This window comes from Ambystoma mexicanum, chromosome 4p, assembly GCF_040938575.1.
Source record: "Ambystoma mexicanum isolate Mex_15411 chromosome 4p, UKY_AmexF1_1, whole genome shotgun sequence".
Classification (NCBI taxonomy): domain Eukaryota; kingdom Metazoa; phylum Chordata; class Amphibia; order Caudata; family Ambystomatidae; genus Ambystoma; species Ambystoma mexicanum.
In genome coordinates, this window is record NC_090927.1 from 904,650,974 (window position 1) to 904,669,509 (window position 18,536).

Genomic DNA, 18,536 nt, shown 5'->3' on the forward strand with positions numbered 1-18,536 from the left:
TCTGCCGGACCTGGGTCTGACATGGGCGCCCCGCACCTTCAAATATTTGGGTATAGGGATACATGACACCGCTGATACCCATTCATCCAACACGCTTGTCGCTCTAGAAAGAACACGGCGGTCAATGACCTTCTGGAGGAAACTCCCACTGGGATTGATGGGAAGAGCAGCCCTCCTGAAAATGGTGGTGCTGCCCCGCCTATTATACTTCCTCCCAAACATCCCATACAGCAGACCCAGGGCCTTTTTCACTAAACTAAACACGATAACACGTTCATTCCTATGTGGGGAGGGAGAAATAGGATCGCAATAAGGACTCTGCAGAAGGACTACGAAGAGGGGGGGTATTAGACTACCGGACTTCGAGAGGTACTACTTAGCAGGGCATCTGCAATTTGCAGTAAAATGGCTAGGGGAAGACAAAACAATAGACACACGCATTTTCCAGACAGCACTGAAACAGTACTATTGCTCGACAGACCTCGGCTCAGAACCCTGCCGAACATGCTCAACATTGCAGTGGATTTATGGAAAAGAGTGTGGAAACTCCAAGGGGGTAAAAGATCCGCAGTTGACGCAAATCCCTGTAGCGGGTCTCCTGGGAGGGAACACAAATACATTAGCAACATATCGAGCACACTGGAAGGCTAAAAGTGTAGCACAAATCGGAGACCTGAGAAGGGAGGCGGACTTCCACAAAATGGTAGACTAATATGAAATACATGTGGGTCAATTCATCCTATATACCGGCATGCTGAGAAACATCACGAGAAGATGGCCAGATTGGGAAGACCGGGATGAGGAAACCGCATTAGACGTATGGTATGACAATGCAGAGGGAACGCACACAACCTCCAGCTTATATGAACATCTACTGAAAGTCAAAAACCCACAGGAACAACACACGAGGCAGCGTTGGAAGGAGGAGTTGGGGGAGACCCCTCAACGATCAAGAATCAACCAGGGCCCTACGATACCCAAAAAAGGTATCCAGAAATGCAAGATTTAGGCAGGCACAGCTATATGTAACGCACAGAGCGTATCTCACACCCAAAAAGATGAATAAAATCCAGATTGGAGGCCAGAGTGGGTGCCCCCGTTGCTCGTCAGAAGAAGCGGACATGGTACACATGTTCTGGTCCTGCCCAGTGATACAAGAGTTCTGGGACGGGATCAGACTTAAGATAGCAGGAAGCGGACTTCAAATTCAGGCGGAATACCCCGAAAAGTACCCACAGGGCCTCTTCTCGAGAGGGGGTAAGCACGAATCGCATCTGGCGAAGATTAATGTTTTAATAAGTATACTGGCCAAGAGAAGGATAGCAATGACATGGAAGTCAAAGGAGGGCCTGCGTGTGGAAGCATGGTGGTCAGACCTTCAGAAGTGGACGCAGGCAGCGACAGTGGTGTGGACAAGAGCAGTGATAAGAGGGGAAGGTGAAACTGCACACAAGTTGACTGCATGTAACACACTAATAGAAGACTTCTTTGGCCACCCGGAGGAGGGAAACTCCGAAGATCCCTCGGAAACAGAGGGTCCATAGACGAAATAGAAAGGCCAAGCACGAAGCCCAAGAATAGAACATTATGCGTACCAGACCTGGTGTTCGACCCAACGGGAGGTCCGGACTGAACTAACAAGGTTGTTGGGGAAACCATAAAACCACAATGGAAGGGCAAGATCTGTACGAAGTGCTAATAAGCCATTTATGTAAAGGTTGTTTGTATGTTATGTGTTTTGTTGTTAAAACAATAAAGAAATGTAAAAAAAAAAAGGAATACATTCAGGGTCTGCAGTCAATCGGTCAGTGGATTCTTTGACGCAGTGACTGAAAACAAGACCTCGGAAGGAACTTTGCAGCAGGGATCGACGAAGAAGGCTCTATTCAAGGTTTCCCTTGCGGCTGAATGCGATTACACAGATTTGGCACCTTTTAAAGGATCACAGAAGAAGACAGAAAATCACGGCTGAATTCTCGTCGTTACAAAGGTCCAGTGCTCTGTTGAGGGGACTTTTCGCATTTTATCCGTGCCTCTGGAGATCCACCACAATGCCCACAAAGTTTCACCGAGATTCGGAATTCAGAAGACCGTCCACTGCACAGTGGCTCAAGGTCCCAGGGTATTGGTGTATTGCAGCAACGCATGGTCGCAGCAACGTGTGAAACGGCTCAAAATGCAGGTCTTTTTGAGTCTAGTGGGTCTCACCAGGCTCTGGGTCGGTGTCCTCGTTTTTCGGAGTCCCCAGGTCGATTGGAAGGAAAGGCTACAGCAGGCTCCGGTTACACAGCAGGCTCTCCGGTCGCTAGAAATCGTTTTAGGTGCTTTTCCATTATCATCCTCTTTGGCTTCAGTTCCAGTGGTCGACTTTTCTTCAGCTTCCAGGTTCGCAGTATTTATCAGGGACTACAGCACAACCTCTGCATTCTCTCCCTGCACTTTTACAAGAATGGGTGGTCCAGTTGTCCAATCAGGACAGCCAGCCCCCCACTAGTATTTGTCCCCATTCAAGCAAGGCATTAGATTTCCGGCCAGTTTTGGACTCATCCCTCGCTTCCTGTCCTCCCAGACAGACTGGATATCTGAGGGAAGAAACAAGAAACACAAACACTAACATGGCAAAAAAAGAAAACAGGCCATTTTGGTAAAATGAGCACCCTTAGGTGCCTTTACTGCACCAAATTAATACAAGGCATCGCTGCCACCAGCCATTGAAGGTAAGCTTGTCCCTGTAACAGAATTGTTAGTTTTAATTTGAAAGGGGATACATTGTATCTCCCCAGCATTCCAGATAAGGTGGGGTGTGCTGGCTTCGCAGAATTAACATGTAAAAGGGATCCAAAGATCCTTTCTACGCATGGAAACTGTAGTTCACCCAACGTTAGCAAAAGAAAGTTAAAAGGGGAGCCCATAGAGCAAGCCGGCAACAGGCACTTATTGCCAATAAGTTGTTTATGAGGATAACTTTAAAAAGACACTATGGGGAGTCCAAGAAATGACACCCATGAAAAGAGTTAAAGATTCTGTGAGTGTGGGAAAGGGTTCCCACTCACTGAGGTATTAAGGAAAATACCCCACTAGTAAAGCAAAAAGTTCTGGGGTGGACCCAGGTCAGGAAGATTTACCAGTTCTGTGACAATCTTACCTAACAACTACGATGGGTGGGTTGGGGGTGTGCTTACATCTCCTTTCCAGGTCCTAGAAAGGTGGGGGGGGGCCTACACTGGACAGCCGCACGCTAGAGGCTTCTGCCTCCCAGAGGAGAAGCACCTCCACATGAACGTCCTGGAGCTCTGGGCAGTCTTTTGGCCTCTCAAATCCTTCCAGCCTCAGCTGCGAGGAAAGGCGGTGCGGATCTTCACAGATGTTATGACTGATTTTCTATACTCTGACCCGGTGGACAGATGTATTGAAGACCAACCTAGTATTGTGACGGGGACAACTCTGGGAGCTGTAGTCAAATCAGTTCCAGGTAGCAAGTAGTCTAGGCTAAATCTCACGAGGTGGTGAGCTTGTAAGGGGTCCACAATGAGCACACAGTGAAACGGTCAAGGAACACTCTTGGACAAGTAGGAATAAAAATACTCCTTTACTTATGGGCATATAACTCGGTGAAAAATGACTAGCAGGTAATATCACACAACACTAACAGTAGATGCATTTCTGATGCTTGTGAATCTGCATAGTCTGACATCTAGTGGTAATAGTGGAGTATTGCATCTTTTTTTCAAAGAGTGAAAAGAAACATCAACGTGGGCGTGACTTTACCACTATCTTAAACTTGACGTGTAGTGTACTCAAAATCCCTCACGCGTCAAGGTCCCACAGATTGTTTTTTTCCACCTACCTAGTTGGTCACACAATGCAGAAGAGTTTATATTGCTTTCCATTTATTGATAATTCCACTGGTCTTCGGTGGTTGTTATGGAGAATTCTCAGAAATGTGCCAATTCCTTGGAGACCTCCAGTTCTTTTGGATAACTTTGGGACTTTGAACTTTTCAATTCAATGTGTTTTCTGTGTTTGTTTCTTTTGGTTATGGAGTCTAACAAACTCTATAGGCATCATCTTTTACAATTGTGTCACAAAACACCTTCAGTGCAGTGACACAAGGAAGTCTGCCAGATTTCCCAAGGTTTAAATATGTTCTCTGGGATAAACTGTTTCCCAAAGCAGTAAAGTGAAATTGACTTTACTTATCATTGTAACTTTCTAGACCCAACACACACTACCTTACAATAGAGTACTGCAAGGGTTACTTAGTATCCCCAGTGTCTAGATCCTCATGTAACATTTTTGTTACCCTTTTCCTCACTGAATGGCCGGCGGCAATGGTTTCGTTTTGAACTACCGTGGTTTGCATTTACCGCGACCATTCGCGGCTCCGAGAAAAGCAACCGCGGCAGCCATCTTTCAAAATGGCGCAGAGCCATCTTTTATTATATGGCCCTCTGTCTTCTTTTTTCGCCATTTCTTTGTGGAAAGGTCCTTCTATAGAGTTTCTATGCGCGCCAAACCATGTTTGGTCTCTCTGTTCATTTAGCCTTTGGCAGGGTTTCTGAGTGAAGCTGCCTCTGGCTCCAGAGTGTCTGGGGTTGGCAGGAAGTGAGGGAGGTGCCCAAAACCCCCTGTGCTTAGTCTCATAGGAGACCCAAATGCTTTCTGTGGTGATTGGCTGGCTGACCTGTCCTGCAAGGACAGCCACCCTGCTGAGCGAGTGCCAGCTAGGCTGTGTTAGGCAGAGTTTGTATGCAGTACCCTTTGGGACCACTACACACAACTAGGACTAGAGGTGTAAGCAAAACCAACCTTTGGTAGAAGTCTGTAATACAGTTTTTGGTAGCAGAGCTGAGCAGCCAGGCTTATCTCAAGAGGGAATGTGATCTGTAATGATGTTACACAGAGGTCTACAATCACGGGTGTTCAAAAACTCTTACACTCAAGGTTTCTTGGTTAAACACGTATTAAGTATTCAACAGTCAGTTATAAGACATTCACTAGAAGGAGGCAGTTAGATATCACACACAAATATATTTCAATACTATACTCAAGTTTCTGTGGCATTCAGACTACTTTGAAGGAGGAGCAAAAAGGAATAGGTTCAGAACATAAAAGAATTACAAGTTTCTTAGACAGTGCAGATACTTTGAGTTCACCAGAAAAGTCAATTCAATAGGCTAGGTAAAGGCAATGGGCTGAAGTCTTGGATAGGATAAAAACGGTTCTGGTAAGTAAACGGTAAAGTATCTGTAGAAGTTCTTAGAAGTAGTTTGTAACGTGAAGAATTATATTTTGGGTCACAAGCTGATTTGGCCTGCTAGTTGCAAAGGTTTCAAGCACTTTCACCGCGAGAGGCAAGTACTCTGTCTCATTTCACAGTACCTTACAAATGAAGAAAAAGATGCAGCTGAAGACTTCTGTTCCTGCAGATCTCGCTGTTCCTGAGGCTCAGTCGTGGGTACAAGAGGGAGGATGTCGGGGGACTCCTGCCCTGGGACTGGTCAAAAAGCTGGCACTGGAAAATCTTCAATTCCGGTAGCTGTAGTAAAGCACATAAACTGGTGTCCCTCTCCCTGGTTATTCGGTTTCATGCAGCACTCTGAGGAAAATACAATCCGCTCAATGCAATCCGCTCTGAGAATGGTATCCAGGTGGCTTAGTGTCGAGTTGATTGGTCCCAACTAAAAGGGAGAAGTCGTCCTTGCAGGGCTTCTCTGTCGAGATGAACTTAGCGATTCGGACCTGCATAAGGGCTTCACCGGGCAAACCAACAGTCCAGGAGTTGCAGCAGCTGTCCTCTTCAAGCTTGTCTCTGATTCTTTCGTTCCAGTGGTCGACTCTGCCGTTCAAGCCAAGAGCCTTGCTTTTTATTCATTGTTCTCCCATTCATTCCAGCCTGTCACTCACCCAGCAGGGTGGCTGTCTTTGCCGGACATTCAGCCAGCCAATCATACCAGAGTGCATTTGGGTCTCCTAGGAGACTAAGCACAGGGAGTTTCGGGCACTTCCCGCACTTCCTGCCCACCCCAGGTACTCAGTCGCCAGAGGCGGCCTTCAGTCCTGAAGCCCGCCAACGGCGAATGAACAAAGGGACCAAACCTGGTTTGGCGCGCAGAGCAAAACTCTAGAAGAACCTTTACACAAAGAAATGGCGAAAAAAGACCGGGACCTGGTTAATCAGAGAGCTCAGACGCCATCTTGAAAAACATGGCTCCCTCGATTTAATGCTACCGGTGTTCGCTGTCGGGAAAAATCATGGTAGTTCATTGTAAAACCACTGCCACCAGCCATTTCGGGAGGAAAGGGTATCATTTGACTGCTACATGAGTATCTAGACACAGTGGATACTAAGTAATCTCTCCAGCACTCTATTGTAAGATTTGTGCTGGGTCTAGGAATTTATAAAGACTAGTAAAGTCAATTTCACTTTACTTTCTCTGGGAAACGGTAGTTGATTCCAAAGAAGGTATTTAAACCTTGGGAAAGCCTGGAAAGGTTTCCCTCTGCCACTGCACTGAGGGTGCTGTGTGATGCACATGAAAAGATGCCTGTGAAGTTGTCTAAAACTCCATAACCAAATAAAACATATGGGAGAGTGGGAAAAAAGGCCACACTCTCTCTCTAGGTAAAAAATCAAGTCCTCAAAATCCAGCAAAGTTGCTGGGGGTCTCTAAGGTGAAGGGAATTAGCACATTTTTGGGCATTCTCCCCAACAGGCTGGAATGAACGGGAGAGAAATAAATAAAAGGCGAGTGTTGGGGAGAATTCTCATTCTATGGCTAATTTTCCTTACCTAGTGAGTCCCTCAGCAGCTTGGCTGGATTTCTGGAGTTTATTTTTCCCACCTGGTAAGAGTGTGAGCTTTTCCCTCACTCTTACCTGTGTTTTGCCATGTGCATTTCAACAGTTGTTGTGATTGTGGGCTCTGAAGGACACCACTTAAGTAACCCCACACTTTTTTGTGTGTTACACAGCACCTTCAGCGCAGTGACACAGGGTTGTCTTTTAGACTTCCCACCGACTCGGGTAAAGTTGTCAATTAACCACAGATCCATTACACCCCATATTACATGGAGTATTGGAGTGGGTTCATTCTTGGCCCTTTTTATCTGTACCTCATGGAGCATTGTTTCGCTCCCTTACCATTAAGATTTGGCTTGTGGTAGTGGTACCTACCCTAATTTTCCTACCGATTATATCACATAACATGGTATTGTTTTAGGCTATTTTAGTAGCCTCGAACTTTAAACTCGCTAGCCCAAATACTTTTTACTGGTTGGGTTTAATTGCCATTTTTGTTAATCTCCTTCTTGGGTCGGTCTTTGCGCGGCAAACCAGGTTTGCTACCAGGTTTGCCTCCTTTGTTCGCCGACCTTTGGCGGGCTTCTGACCAGAAGCCCTCGTTTGGCATATGGGTGTCTAGGTGGGCTGAATGGAGACCCAAGTCGCACTTTGTGTTGATTGGCTAAAGTGGTTGTCTGGGCTGGACAAACCCCCCCGCTGAGTGATTGACAGCCAGTCTTTGTGAATGGGTGATTTTGGCATAAAAGGCAGGACTCTTGGGCTAGAAGTCAGTCACCACTGGAACTGCAAGAAACTGAAGAGAAGCAGAGAAGACGGCTGCTGCAACCCAGAGTCCCGGTGAAGCCCTGCTGCAGTCCTGAGCTATCTACCCTTCAACAACAAGAGAAGGTCCAGTCAGTCTTCTTCCCTTGAGCCTGGTGGGATCAACCAGCTCGCCTTTTCTTCAGTCAGAGAATCCTCTCCTGGGTCGAAATCACTGCTGTGCTGTGTTGGTCCGGATAGCCATCAGAAGAGCCCTCTCCTGATTTAAAGGAGCGCACCTTTTATTCATTGTTCTTTTCGCTGCTGCTGGCCTCATCCCTGGGTAGTGCAGATCTCTCCAGACGTCGTCCTTGTCCCCAGGAATGAAGTCGCAAGAACTGTGAGTGTGCAGGAACTACCAGGAACAACTGCCGTGGCACCAGCTTTTCAACCAACGGAATAAGGTACTGTGCACATTTGGTTGGTCTTTCCGCCTGACCAGCCAGAATCGGGGCGAACCCTTTTCCTCCACGAAGATTTGTTCTTTCTTCCCTCCCTCTTATAACTTTTCCTTCCATTTGACAATATTTATGAACTCTTGGCGTCTCAAACTGTTCAACGTGTGATCCTCGACAACTGAGCATCTGCTCCATTGACACTGGCGCAGGCCTATTGACTTTAATCTGTATCTTTGAATCTTGAGTCCTCTTGCCTTGAAAAAGTATTACCTATGATTTTTATTCACTTTCCCGTTTTAAAATTTTGAAGTACAAAGTGTGTTTTAACTTCGTAAGTATTTCTATCCGCGGGTACGCGTTAATATCGCAACACCGGTCTGTCAAATCCTAATGCACTTATCTGATTTGCTGGAACAAGTGAAATTGGTTGTGTGTAGTGTATTTTACGTGTGGTTTCAAATTTATATAAGTGAAGTGTTTTATAACAGATGGTTTGAAAATAAATGCACTTGTATTTTTTTACCTGACACCTTGAGTCAGTGTTTGCATGAGTCGCAGCAATTGTGGTGCTTTGTGTGATCTCTACTACTGCTCATTTACTCTGGCTAAGTCTGGCTGCTCCACTACTGCTACCACTGTAACACTGTGGCTTGTACCAAAGGTGAACTTGTATTACCACTTGTAGTTTTAATTGTGTGTGGTGGTCCCTAAGGGCACTGCACAGGATTCTGCCTAACAGCAAGTCTTTCTGCTTGGAAAGCAGAGTCAACCACTGGATGAAGGAACCGAAAAAGAGCTTGAAGAGCACGCCTGCTGCAACTCCTGGACTGTTGGTTTGCACGGAGAAGCCCTGCTGCAGTGCCACATTCCAAGTTCGTATCGACAGAGAAGCTCCTGCAAGGACGACTTCTCCCTTTGAGTTGGTGGGACCAATCAACGCCAAAGTAAGCCACCTGAACATCCATCTGAGAGCTGGTTAGATTTCCTCAGTTGCTGCAGGAAACTGAGTAGCATGGGAGAGGAACACCAGATTGTGTGTGTTGCTTTGAAACTGGCCTAAAACTTCTGGAAGATCCTCCGGACTCCCATGAAGCAGGACTGACCAAGCCTGAGCCCCCTCAACAGAGTACAGGACCTCAGAAGCAAGGAAAGTCCACCTTGACATCCAGGAACCACATTGTTGCTATTTGCAGTAGCTGCAAGAAGCTGAATCGTGAAACAGCCACTGGACGTTACATTGCCCGGTTCCAGGTTTTAACAGTCCCAGTGCATTGCAGGAGTCCCCTGACATCCTCCCTCTTGTCCTCACGACTGCAGCCCAGGAACAGTGAGATCTGCAGAGCTGCACTTTTTCTTCTTTATCAAGGTACTGTAAAAAAAAAAAGTCTAAGAACTTATCTCTTACTGTGGAAGTGCTTGTATCTTTTGCAACTCACAAGTCTAACCAGCTTGTGGCCCTAAACTTGTGCAAAGACTTTTCCATTTAATTACCTGAAGTGCTGCATCCTATACAAAGACTTTTGCCTATTGACTTTGGCTTCGCCTATTGAATTGAATGACACTTCTAAGAGGATCTGGAAGTATTTGCTCTACTTAAGAATATTGGTGATCTCTTTTGTTCTAATAACCTTTGCCTTTTAACATCTTTTAAGAGTGTTCTGAATGCCAACAGTAAGATATCAATGTCCCCACCACCCTTGTTATTGAAGTCACCTGTGGGTGTAGGTTGTGTCTGTGGGCCATCCCAAAAGGGTCTTGTCTGATTCAGAAACTCAGAGTGTACAGTATTGAAGTATATGTGTTACTAGTACATTGCTCCCTTCTAAAGAAGGCTTTCTTACTGACTGATGAATAAATAATTGTTTATGCAAGAAACCTTGGGTGTAGGACTTCATTTGAATACCTGTAACTGTGAATCTTTTTGTAACTCCACGACCGCTCACCTGTTTTTTGAGATAAGCCTGACTCTGCAAACGCTACCAAAACTGTGTAGTACAAGCTTATACCAAAGGTTGGGTTGCCTATACCTGTAGTCATAGTTGCTTGTAGTGTTCCAGAGGGTACTGCATTCAAACTTTGCCTAACAGTTATTTGCCCTCAGCGATTAATCAGCGGCTTTAGACGACTGATCCCGCCCGCCGGCTTTCCATCCTGGGCTGATTGGCGACTGGTTTCCATGTGGCCTTGGCCCTGCGGCCCGTCCTTTATAGTTGGAGAGTGGGGCCCTGTTTTCACTGCTTTTGGGAATGCCTTTTTGTACCCCTTCTCTTGGTCCATCTGCCACTTCCCTCTGCTATGGAGAGGACTCCTTTTTAAATGTTGCCCGTCTTGCAGCGGCAAATTCCCTTGGAAGGACATCCATCACTGATGCAATCTGTATCTCCCTCGTGACCATGACGGGTGCTCTCATAAAGCCTGTAAGCTCTTTCGACCCAAGACCCTGAACGACAGGTGTATGAAACGGTGCCCCCCCCCCTCCACCCCACCAGTGTCGTTGCCTCCGACGAGGAGTCAGTCGGCAACCGCGGCTCTGATTCAGAGGCCGTTGACCTTACCCGCCCACGTGTCCATTCCAAGCCCAGACAGGCCTTCTCGGCAGTGCTATGGGGAAGTTGCATCCTGGCAACAGGGACACTCCCTCAAATGCTTCTAAGCACACCACCCCCCAAAACTCTCCCTGGCAGACCTGTTGAGGAGCTTTTCACAGCAACAGGCCTGTCAGTCTTCGACTGGGCCTTCCGAACCCTACAGTTCAAAGCTGTTAACAGGGACTGTTCCAGAGAGCTTAAAGCTGTCTATAGTCTCACCTCTATTAAAAAAAAAACATCATTGGACGTAGAGGTTCTGCAAAATTATCGTCCTATTGCAGGTCTTTGTTGGCCAGCTAAAATTCTTGAGAAGGTGGTTAATAACCAGCTCCAGGAGTTTGTTGAGAATTAATTGTTGTTAGATGAACTTCAATCAGGATTCAGACCTAAATTTGGAATGGAGACAGCCCTCCTAGTAGTACTGGATGAACTGTTAAAGGCCGCAGACCAGGGGAAACTCACACTTTTGGTGACGTTAGACCTGTCTGCGGCCTTCGATACAGTGAATCACAAAATTCTCCTAGACCGACAGGAGTTAGGAAGAGTCTCGGACTCAGTTTTGAAATGGTTTGAGTCTATTTTGACCAACCGTCATCAGCGTGTGAGACTGGGAGAGTTCTTATCGAATCTCATCTGTTTAAGCTGTGGAGTCCCACAGGGATCTTCCCTGTCACCATTTCTGTTTAATGTATATATTCGACCCCTTTTGTAAATTCTTAGACAGCATGGGTTGGACTTCCATTCATATGCCGATGATACCCAGATATTCTTACGAATAACCAACTTCCAACTTTAATAAACTGGAGCAATGTTTTAAGTAAGCAGCTGGATGTCAAAGAACTATATACAGCTTAACGCTGCTAGGAACAAACTTCTATTATTCAGCCCTAAGCATTTGCTGACCGCTGCAACAAAAACTGCCTGTCCCAACACTGCTGGGTAAAAATCTACAATTTGTCTCTAAAGTTAAAATTCTGAGATGTATGTGGCAAGAAGAGCTGGGGAGTGAAACACATTTAGGAACAAAGACCAAAGCAGTCTACTTTGTCTTGAGAATGCTACATCAAGCACTTCCCTACATCCCCAAGGAGGCACATGCCGCTGTGGTAGGGGCGCCAACTAGCGCCCACCTTGACAACTGCAATAGTCAACTGATGGGCATCCCTGCCAAACAACTTCAGCGACTTCAGAGAGCCCAGAATGCGGCCATTAGATTGATATTTAAATTGGGCAAATTTACCCATGTATCATCTTGTCGGAGAGAGCTACATTGGCTTTCAATTGCTGACCGTATTAAATTTAAGATAGCCTGCATTATTTTCAAATGCATGAATGGCATCACCCCTCTGTATCTGAGAGAGCTAATTCAGCCATACCACCCAGCAAGACAACTACGCTTTAGCGACAGTCATCTTCTGATCATCCCACACTCAACCTATATTTTCAGAGGTGACAGAAGATTTTCTGTCTTTGGACCTAAGCTGTGGAACGCGCTACCTCTGCAGCTTAGGACCATGAGCTCTCTTTTGCAATTTCGTCGAGCACTGAAAACATTTCTCTTTAAGTAGACAGCCCTGCTTTTTAGGGGACCTGTTTCGACTTACATACTCTATCTTTGTTCTTGTCATCTGCGCCTTAATACGATTAAGTTTGTCATGTACGCGCTATAAATACAAAAAATCAAATCAGCCACAGGAACTCTGCGTTGAGAGGCTCTCTGGCCTCCTCCTGCAAGTGACTCGACAGTATGGGTCTCCTCTCACACTTCCCCCGGCGGGGGACATCTAACCTAGTTTGCCCATGCATGGGAGGGGATCACATCAGATCAGTGTGTACTCGAGACTGTCGCCCTCGGCTACTAAATAGAGTTCCTCCGGCCACCCTGCTACCATCCACTCAGAAGCAGACTGTCATTGGACCATACATCCGACGAGGTACAGATCCTGACGGGAATTGGCGCCGCCATAGTCGTCCCACATCTCCAGGTAATTGAGGGTATTTATTAAATTTTCTTGCTTGTACCCAAAAAGGATCCAACCATGCGCCATTATTTAGTTCTGTGTCCTGGGAACCGGTATTTCAAGCCACAAAAGTTCAGGATGACAACTCTTCACTAAGTAATCCTTCTGCTGAGGCAATGGGACTACATGGCCATATTGGACATGAAAGATGCATACTTTCATATTTCAATGTTGCCAGCGCACAGAAAGTACCTCTGGTTCATGGTAGGGGGGGGGAACACACTATCAGATTAAGGTTCTCCCCTTCGGCATTGCCGCAGCCTCAAGGGTGTTAACAAAGGTACTGGTGGTAGTGGCAGCTGACCTGCGGAGGCAGTCCATCCCTGTGTATCGCTACCTCGACGACTGGCTCATAACGGGGGACTCGTTCAGAACAAGTGGCTCTCCAGCCAATGGTGTCAGGCCAGTGGGACTATCTAGTGGTTGTCTCGACAGCCATCGTTCATTTTCTGCAGGGATGGTGAAGGGAATACCTTCTGCCGATTAAAACCTTTACCACTGCCCGCAGTAGAGGCCACTCTCACCACAGACTCCTCTCTGTCTGGGTGGCGGGTACCCACCTCCTTCAACAGACCGCAAACGGCATGTGATCCTCATGAGCGGCATCCAATCACATCAACCTTTTGGAACTGCTTCCAGTATTCCAAGCCCCCGAAAGCCTTCCAACCACATTTTCAGGGGAAGACAGTACTGGTCCTTACAGACAGTACCACAGCCATGTACAACCTCAACACTGGGGGGCACTCACGATCTAGGGCTATCCAAACTGTCCAGAACATGTGGAAGTGGGCACTCAAACACATGTTCCTCCTCCCACATGTTCCAGGGGAACTCCATCTTCTGGCAGACGTGCTCAGCAGAGATTTCCCCCTGCCCATAGAGCACGAGTGCTGCAAGAGCACGTTCTACTCAAGGTCTTTGCAGTTGGGTTTATGGTGTCTCAAGACCAGGGAAAGAGACTGCATAAAATAAAAGTAAAACGTTTGGGGCTCCATAGAAATGGAAGGAAAGGTACTGTAAAGAGAAATCTTTCCTAACGGCGAACACCACCCCCAAGTACTACATTTGGAAGCAGGGTGGAACGCGCTCCCCCACCTTCACCCGGGAAGCACAGTCCCTGTGGCAATGGGCCATTCTTTAGGACATGTTCCTCGTACCATTTCACCTGGCAGGCACCAAGAATACCATTGCAAACTAGCACAGCGGGGAACTGTGGTCATGCCATGGGTGGGAGCTTTGTCAGGCCCAAGTATCCCTTCTCTTTCACAAGTGAGGTCAACCCCAGATCAACCTCTTTGCGACAGCCAACTCCAAGTGCCAGAGGTTCACCAGCAGGTATCTCGGCCGAGGAGACTGGGGAATGCTTCTGGTTCATTTGGGACAGGCTCTCCCTATTCGCTTCCCTCCAATCCCTTTCCTGGTATGTGTGATCAACATACTCCGTGTCATTGCAGAGTGATACTCATTCCACCTGTGTGGCCACGGCAGATCTGGTACCCAGACCTGCTCAGTCTGTCAGTGGCTCCGTCCATCCAGCTGCCTCTGCTTCCCGATCTTCTCTCCAGAGAAACGGAACAATACTGCACCACGACCCAGCGTCGCTGGGCCTCATGGCCTGCCTCCTGCAGCCCTAGAGTTATGGCATTATTCCCTTCTGCTGGAATGAAAGAAGATCTTGGCCAAGACCAGAGCTTCCTCTGTATGGTCATGCTACAGCCACAAGTGAAAACGCCTCGCAGTGTGGTGCAATATTCGGAGGATCACGCTGCTGCGAATCACAGCTCTGTATCGCTTTCCGTATCTGCTTTGCCTTGCGTGGCTCGCGCCTTGATCAAGGTCCATTTGCTGGCTGCCATATTGCGTTGCGTCAGAGTGGCTGGGTAAGCCATCCCTGTGGTCGTAAAGGCTCATCAAGGAGTTTCTCAAGACCCTCTTTAGGACTTTTCCTTCAGTAAAGGCCCCTGCTCCTTGGGAGCTCAACGTTGTTTTGACTAAGCTCATGGATGCCCCGTTTCTTCCGATACATCAGTCCCCTTTTAAGTTTCTCTCGTGGAAGACCGCCTTCTTTGTGGCATTGACCTCGGCCAGGCGGGTCGGGTAGATCCAGGCCCCCTCTTGCAAGCTGCCGTACTTGTCGTCCTTCCACGCTACGAGGTGTCTCTTGTCTTTTCTTTTTTTATTATACATATAGCCATCAAAGGCTTAGTACAAAAAAATCATATATCACGTAGGTAAAAACACTGTTTCGCAAACAAAAAGTTGTATCAAAACAGGAAAACTGATCACCTCCTTATTATGCTCAAACATTATTTAGTCAATATTTTTAAACTCTTCATAATAACTACATAAAATCTCATCAAGTCCTAAATCAGGTTGGTGTCATTTCCTTCCATCAGAGTGCGCCACATCAGCATCAGGATTGCCTCAGTTACACTATTGGATTAACCCCGCTTTTCATTTTAACAAGTCCTTGGTCCCGCCAGTTTTCTTTGCCTCTCCCTATCCTCTGGCTGATCACGAACTGCATACGCTGGATTTCATGTGGGCTTCAAAATATGTTTCTTGCAGCAAACAGCTATGCAAGGCCTCTGTTGTTCATGGCCTTTGGTCCTACTGCTGTGTGTGAAAGGCTGTCTACATTCTCCATCTCCTGCTGGCCTTTTGAACTGCATTTCCAACTGTCACTGCATTGCTAACGGGCCTTTTCCTGGTTGCCCTAGAGCGCACTCCACGAGCGCAGTTTCCTCTATTACTGCATTCTTCTGCGATGCTGTCTCCCGCTGTTGGATATATGCAGCACAGCTGCTTGGCGGTTTTTCCACTCCTTCACAAGATTCTCCTTTGTGGATGGTATCAACCGCGATTACATGGACGAGTCCAGGGTCGGACAAGCAATGCTCCTCCATCTGTTCGCATAAGGTGAGCGTTTATTGAAGATGATACCGCTGCCTCCGCCCATGTTCTTCATTGTATGTGTCTGTGTGTACTGCTTTATAATCGATTCAAACAGCATACTAATCTATGAAATATCTAATGCTAGAGAAAGGAATGGTACATATCTGGAACTCCTCTTTCTCCCTGTATTGGTATCTTTCATAGATTCACATGCAACTCCACCTCCTACCCACTATCTGTTGTCTTGGCTGATGTGCGATAATCTAAATCTCTTCCACAAGAGGAGCTAATGAACTCTGTGTTTATTAGCTATGGATCAGTATGACCCAAAACGTTTCTAACAGAGCACTAAAGTGATTTCCGCTATATATTTAAATGTAAACTGTTGCAATGTTACTGAGGATTCTCACCCGAACGATGGGGAAGATATCAATGCCGAAGTACAGGAATTTCAAGTAAGTAACTTATTCCTTGTGCATTTTTAAATGGATCCAGTTATGTGTAAGCATTTAAAGAGGGGGGGTGGGGTTTAGAGGCTTTTGATTTTTGAAGTCAAATTACTTTCCTAAGTCAATCTTTGGCCAAGTTAGTGTTTCCAATGGATATTGAGAAACCTTGTTTGTCTGTACTTAAATTATTTAAAAGCCCTTCAGTATAAAAGAGGCATTACAAAATGAAGATGTTGCTAACATGTTTATTGTTCTGCAGGTAATTTACCGCTTGCATTGGCGAGATCGGTTTTGGTCTGTTTCAAACTCTGTGTCTGTGGACTCCCTGGGACTCGCCCTTCTTTCACTTCATTGGCACTGGCTCGAGAAACTTCTCATGGATAAAATGCCCCCCATGCTTCTGGAGCATGAGAATCACATGTAGGTTGCAATCTGTGCCTGTTTGTCGATGTGCAGTAAGCTGCTTTTTGATTTTAACTTATTTATACATTTTGTTTGAATAGTGCAGTAGTGATGCATCAAAGCCAAATTCAGCTTGACCCATGTTTTGCAAGCCGTCCTCTGACCCAGTAGCTGCTCATTTAAATATTTAGCTATTGTTTGTCTCAACAATTTATTTTTTGCATTTAGCCCATTCATTCGCTGATGAATTTTCTGCTTTTTAAGAACGATTTGTACTTGTTCCATTAAAATAGTGCTTTGTAAGCAAAACGTGATTGTGCTTGTTGTGTGACTAGTTGGTCCTTTATTAGTTTTTCTTCATTCATTGCATGAACATCATCAGTATTGCCTTTCAGTCCTGGCGAGTGTACAAGGTCCTTGCTGTACTTCGCAAAGGATTTCTGTTTTGTCAATCATTTTGACCCTTCTTTAGCCTATTTAGTTAGTTGCCTTGACTTACTGTTGGACCATTTTCTGTCAGCAGAACTTCTCGAGAAGTTCTTCTGCTGCACTTGTATGATCTGCTGTGGTTATAGGTCAAAGATTCGAATGCAAAGGATCGAATGACAAAAGGGTCGCATCAAAAGGACCTAAAAACAAAAGGGTCGATTATTTTTTTTTAATGTTTTTTATTTATTTTTTTAAAACATATTTTGCGGGGGCAGGGTCCCCCAAACCCCCTATTTTGTGGTAAAAACCACTTTTTTTCCCAAAACGGAAACCCCCCCCCCCCAACACCCCCCAAAAAAAAAATGTGACCCTTTTGTTTCGAGTCTAATTGACTCGATCCGATGGCATTCGATGCTTTTGGATTCGAATCTTTGACCGGACACCATCTGCTGCCAATAGGGCTAACAGACAAGAATGCTCCCTGAACACCCCACTTTATCCCTGGGTGAGTGCATCAGCGAAGCCCATACTGCCCGTCATAAAAAGTGGTCCATCTGATTTCGCAAATGAAAATGATCTATCACAAGTATTCTAAATTCTCTTTACTCCCGATTGAGTTTTACACCTTAACGATAGAACCTATTATCTTGTATGGTTTGGATATATGCTTTATCTCACAAAAGTATTGAGCACATTACAAGGTAGGATTTGGAAAGTAGTACTGGGACTCCCCATTTCTTTACCGAACACAATGATTTTGCGCAAACTTAATCTTAACACATTGGCTGCGAAATGTTACTCGAGGATGATGGTAAACTATAGAAAAATGTCTAACCCCCCCCCCCCATTGAATTCCTTTTACGAAGACTTTGTGAAAAGGATGTCAAATGCCTATCCTATTTCAATTAATACGTTAACAAAATGGTGTATTCATAAACTAATTGCAATGGATCAAAAAGATGTGTATGAGCGTCCAGGCACAGTAAAAAGATATTTTGAACTTGATTGGGCTAACATTGTTGATGCAAATGCTTCGTATAAGTCTTATGCGAATACAATGGTTTTAGTCATAAACCACTACCTCGGTTAAAATACTTACTAATTTTCCCATGCAATAAAGCAAGGAGTCGATATCTTAGATTTAAATTAAATTTGTTTCATACAAATGACCGGACAAAGCACTGGTATATGAATAGAAATGGTTCTTCCAATGTAGATTGCAGATTCTATAAAGAGCCTGCAATTGATGAAACACTAAAACATTTAGTGATACGCTGTGACCACTTTGAAACTGAATGTCAAATTCACTTGGGCAATTGATTTGACGCAGAGTTGCCTTGTTCACGTAAACTTTTGTGGACACAATGTATGTCGGACACCAGACAATCCCTAGTCTTAGCATTAACTTGCTTCTTGACAAAAATTCAGGCCGCACTAAGTGAGATGGAACTATGTGAGCCAGAATAATATCATGAAGAGTTACCCCTTAGGTGATGCAGTAGTTTGGTTGCTGACTAATTTCTTAACAATGAGTTAAGGATGGTGCTTAATAAAGTAATAACGTTATCCTTAGTTGGAGGACCTTTATAGGGATTCTGTGTGTGAAAAGTGTTGCTTTTTGACTCAAAACTAATTGAGTAGACTCTTTTGCAGTACTCTAACATATTATTAATTTCTCTCACGATTAAAGCAAAGGATTGAGGGTGACATTTCCGTCGTAACCATTATGCTATTTGATAATTTAGCTTA

The 18,536-nt window shown here is 45.5% G+C and overlaps 1 protein-coding gene across 3 annotated transcripts in view; it reads left to right on the forward strand.

Annotated features, from left to right (window-relative positions):
* Positions 1-18,536, forward strand: part of MDN1 (midasin AAA ATPase 1) — a 2,688,524-nt gene that overhangs the window by 1,559,259 nt on the left and 1,110,729 nt on the right. For all 3 annotated transcript variants that reach the window (XM_069606482.1, XM_069606484.1, XM_069606483.1), the window contains exon 54: positions 16,216-16,376. In XM_069606482.1, coding sequence (XP_069462583.1) covers positions 16,216-16,376 — 161 coding nt within the window. The remainder of the gene's footprint in view (positions 1-16,215; positions 16,377-18,536) is intronic.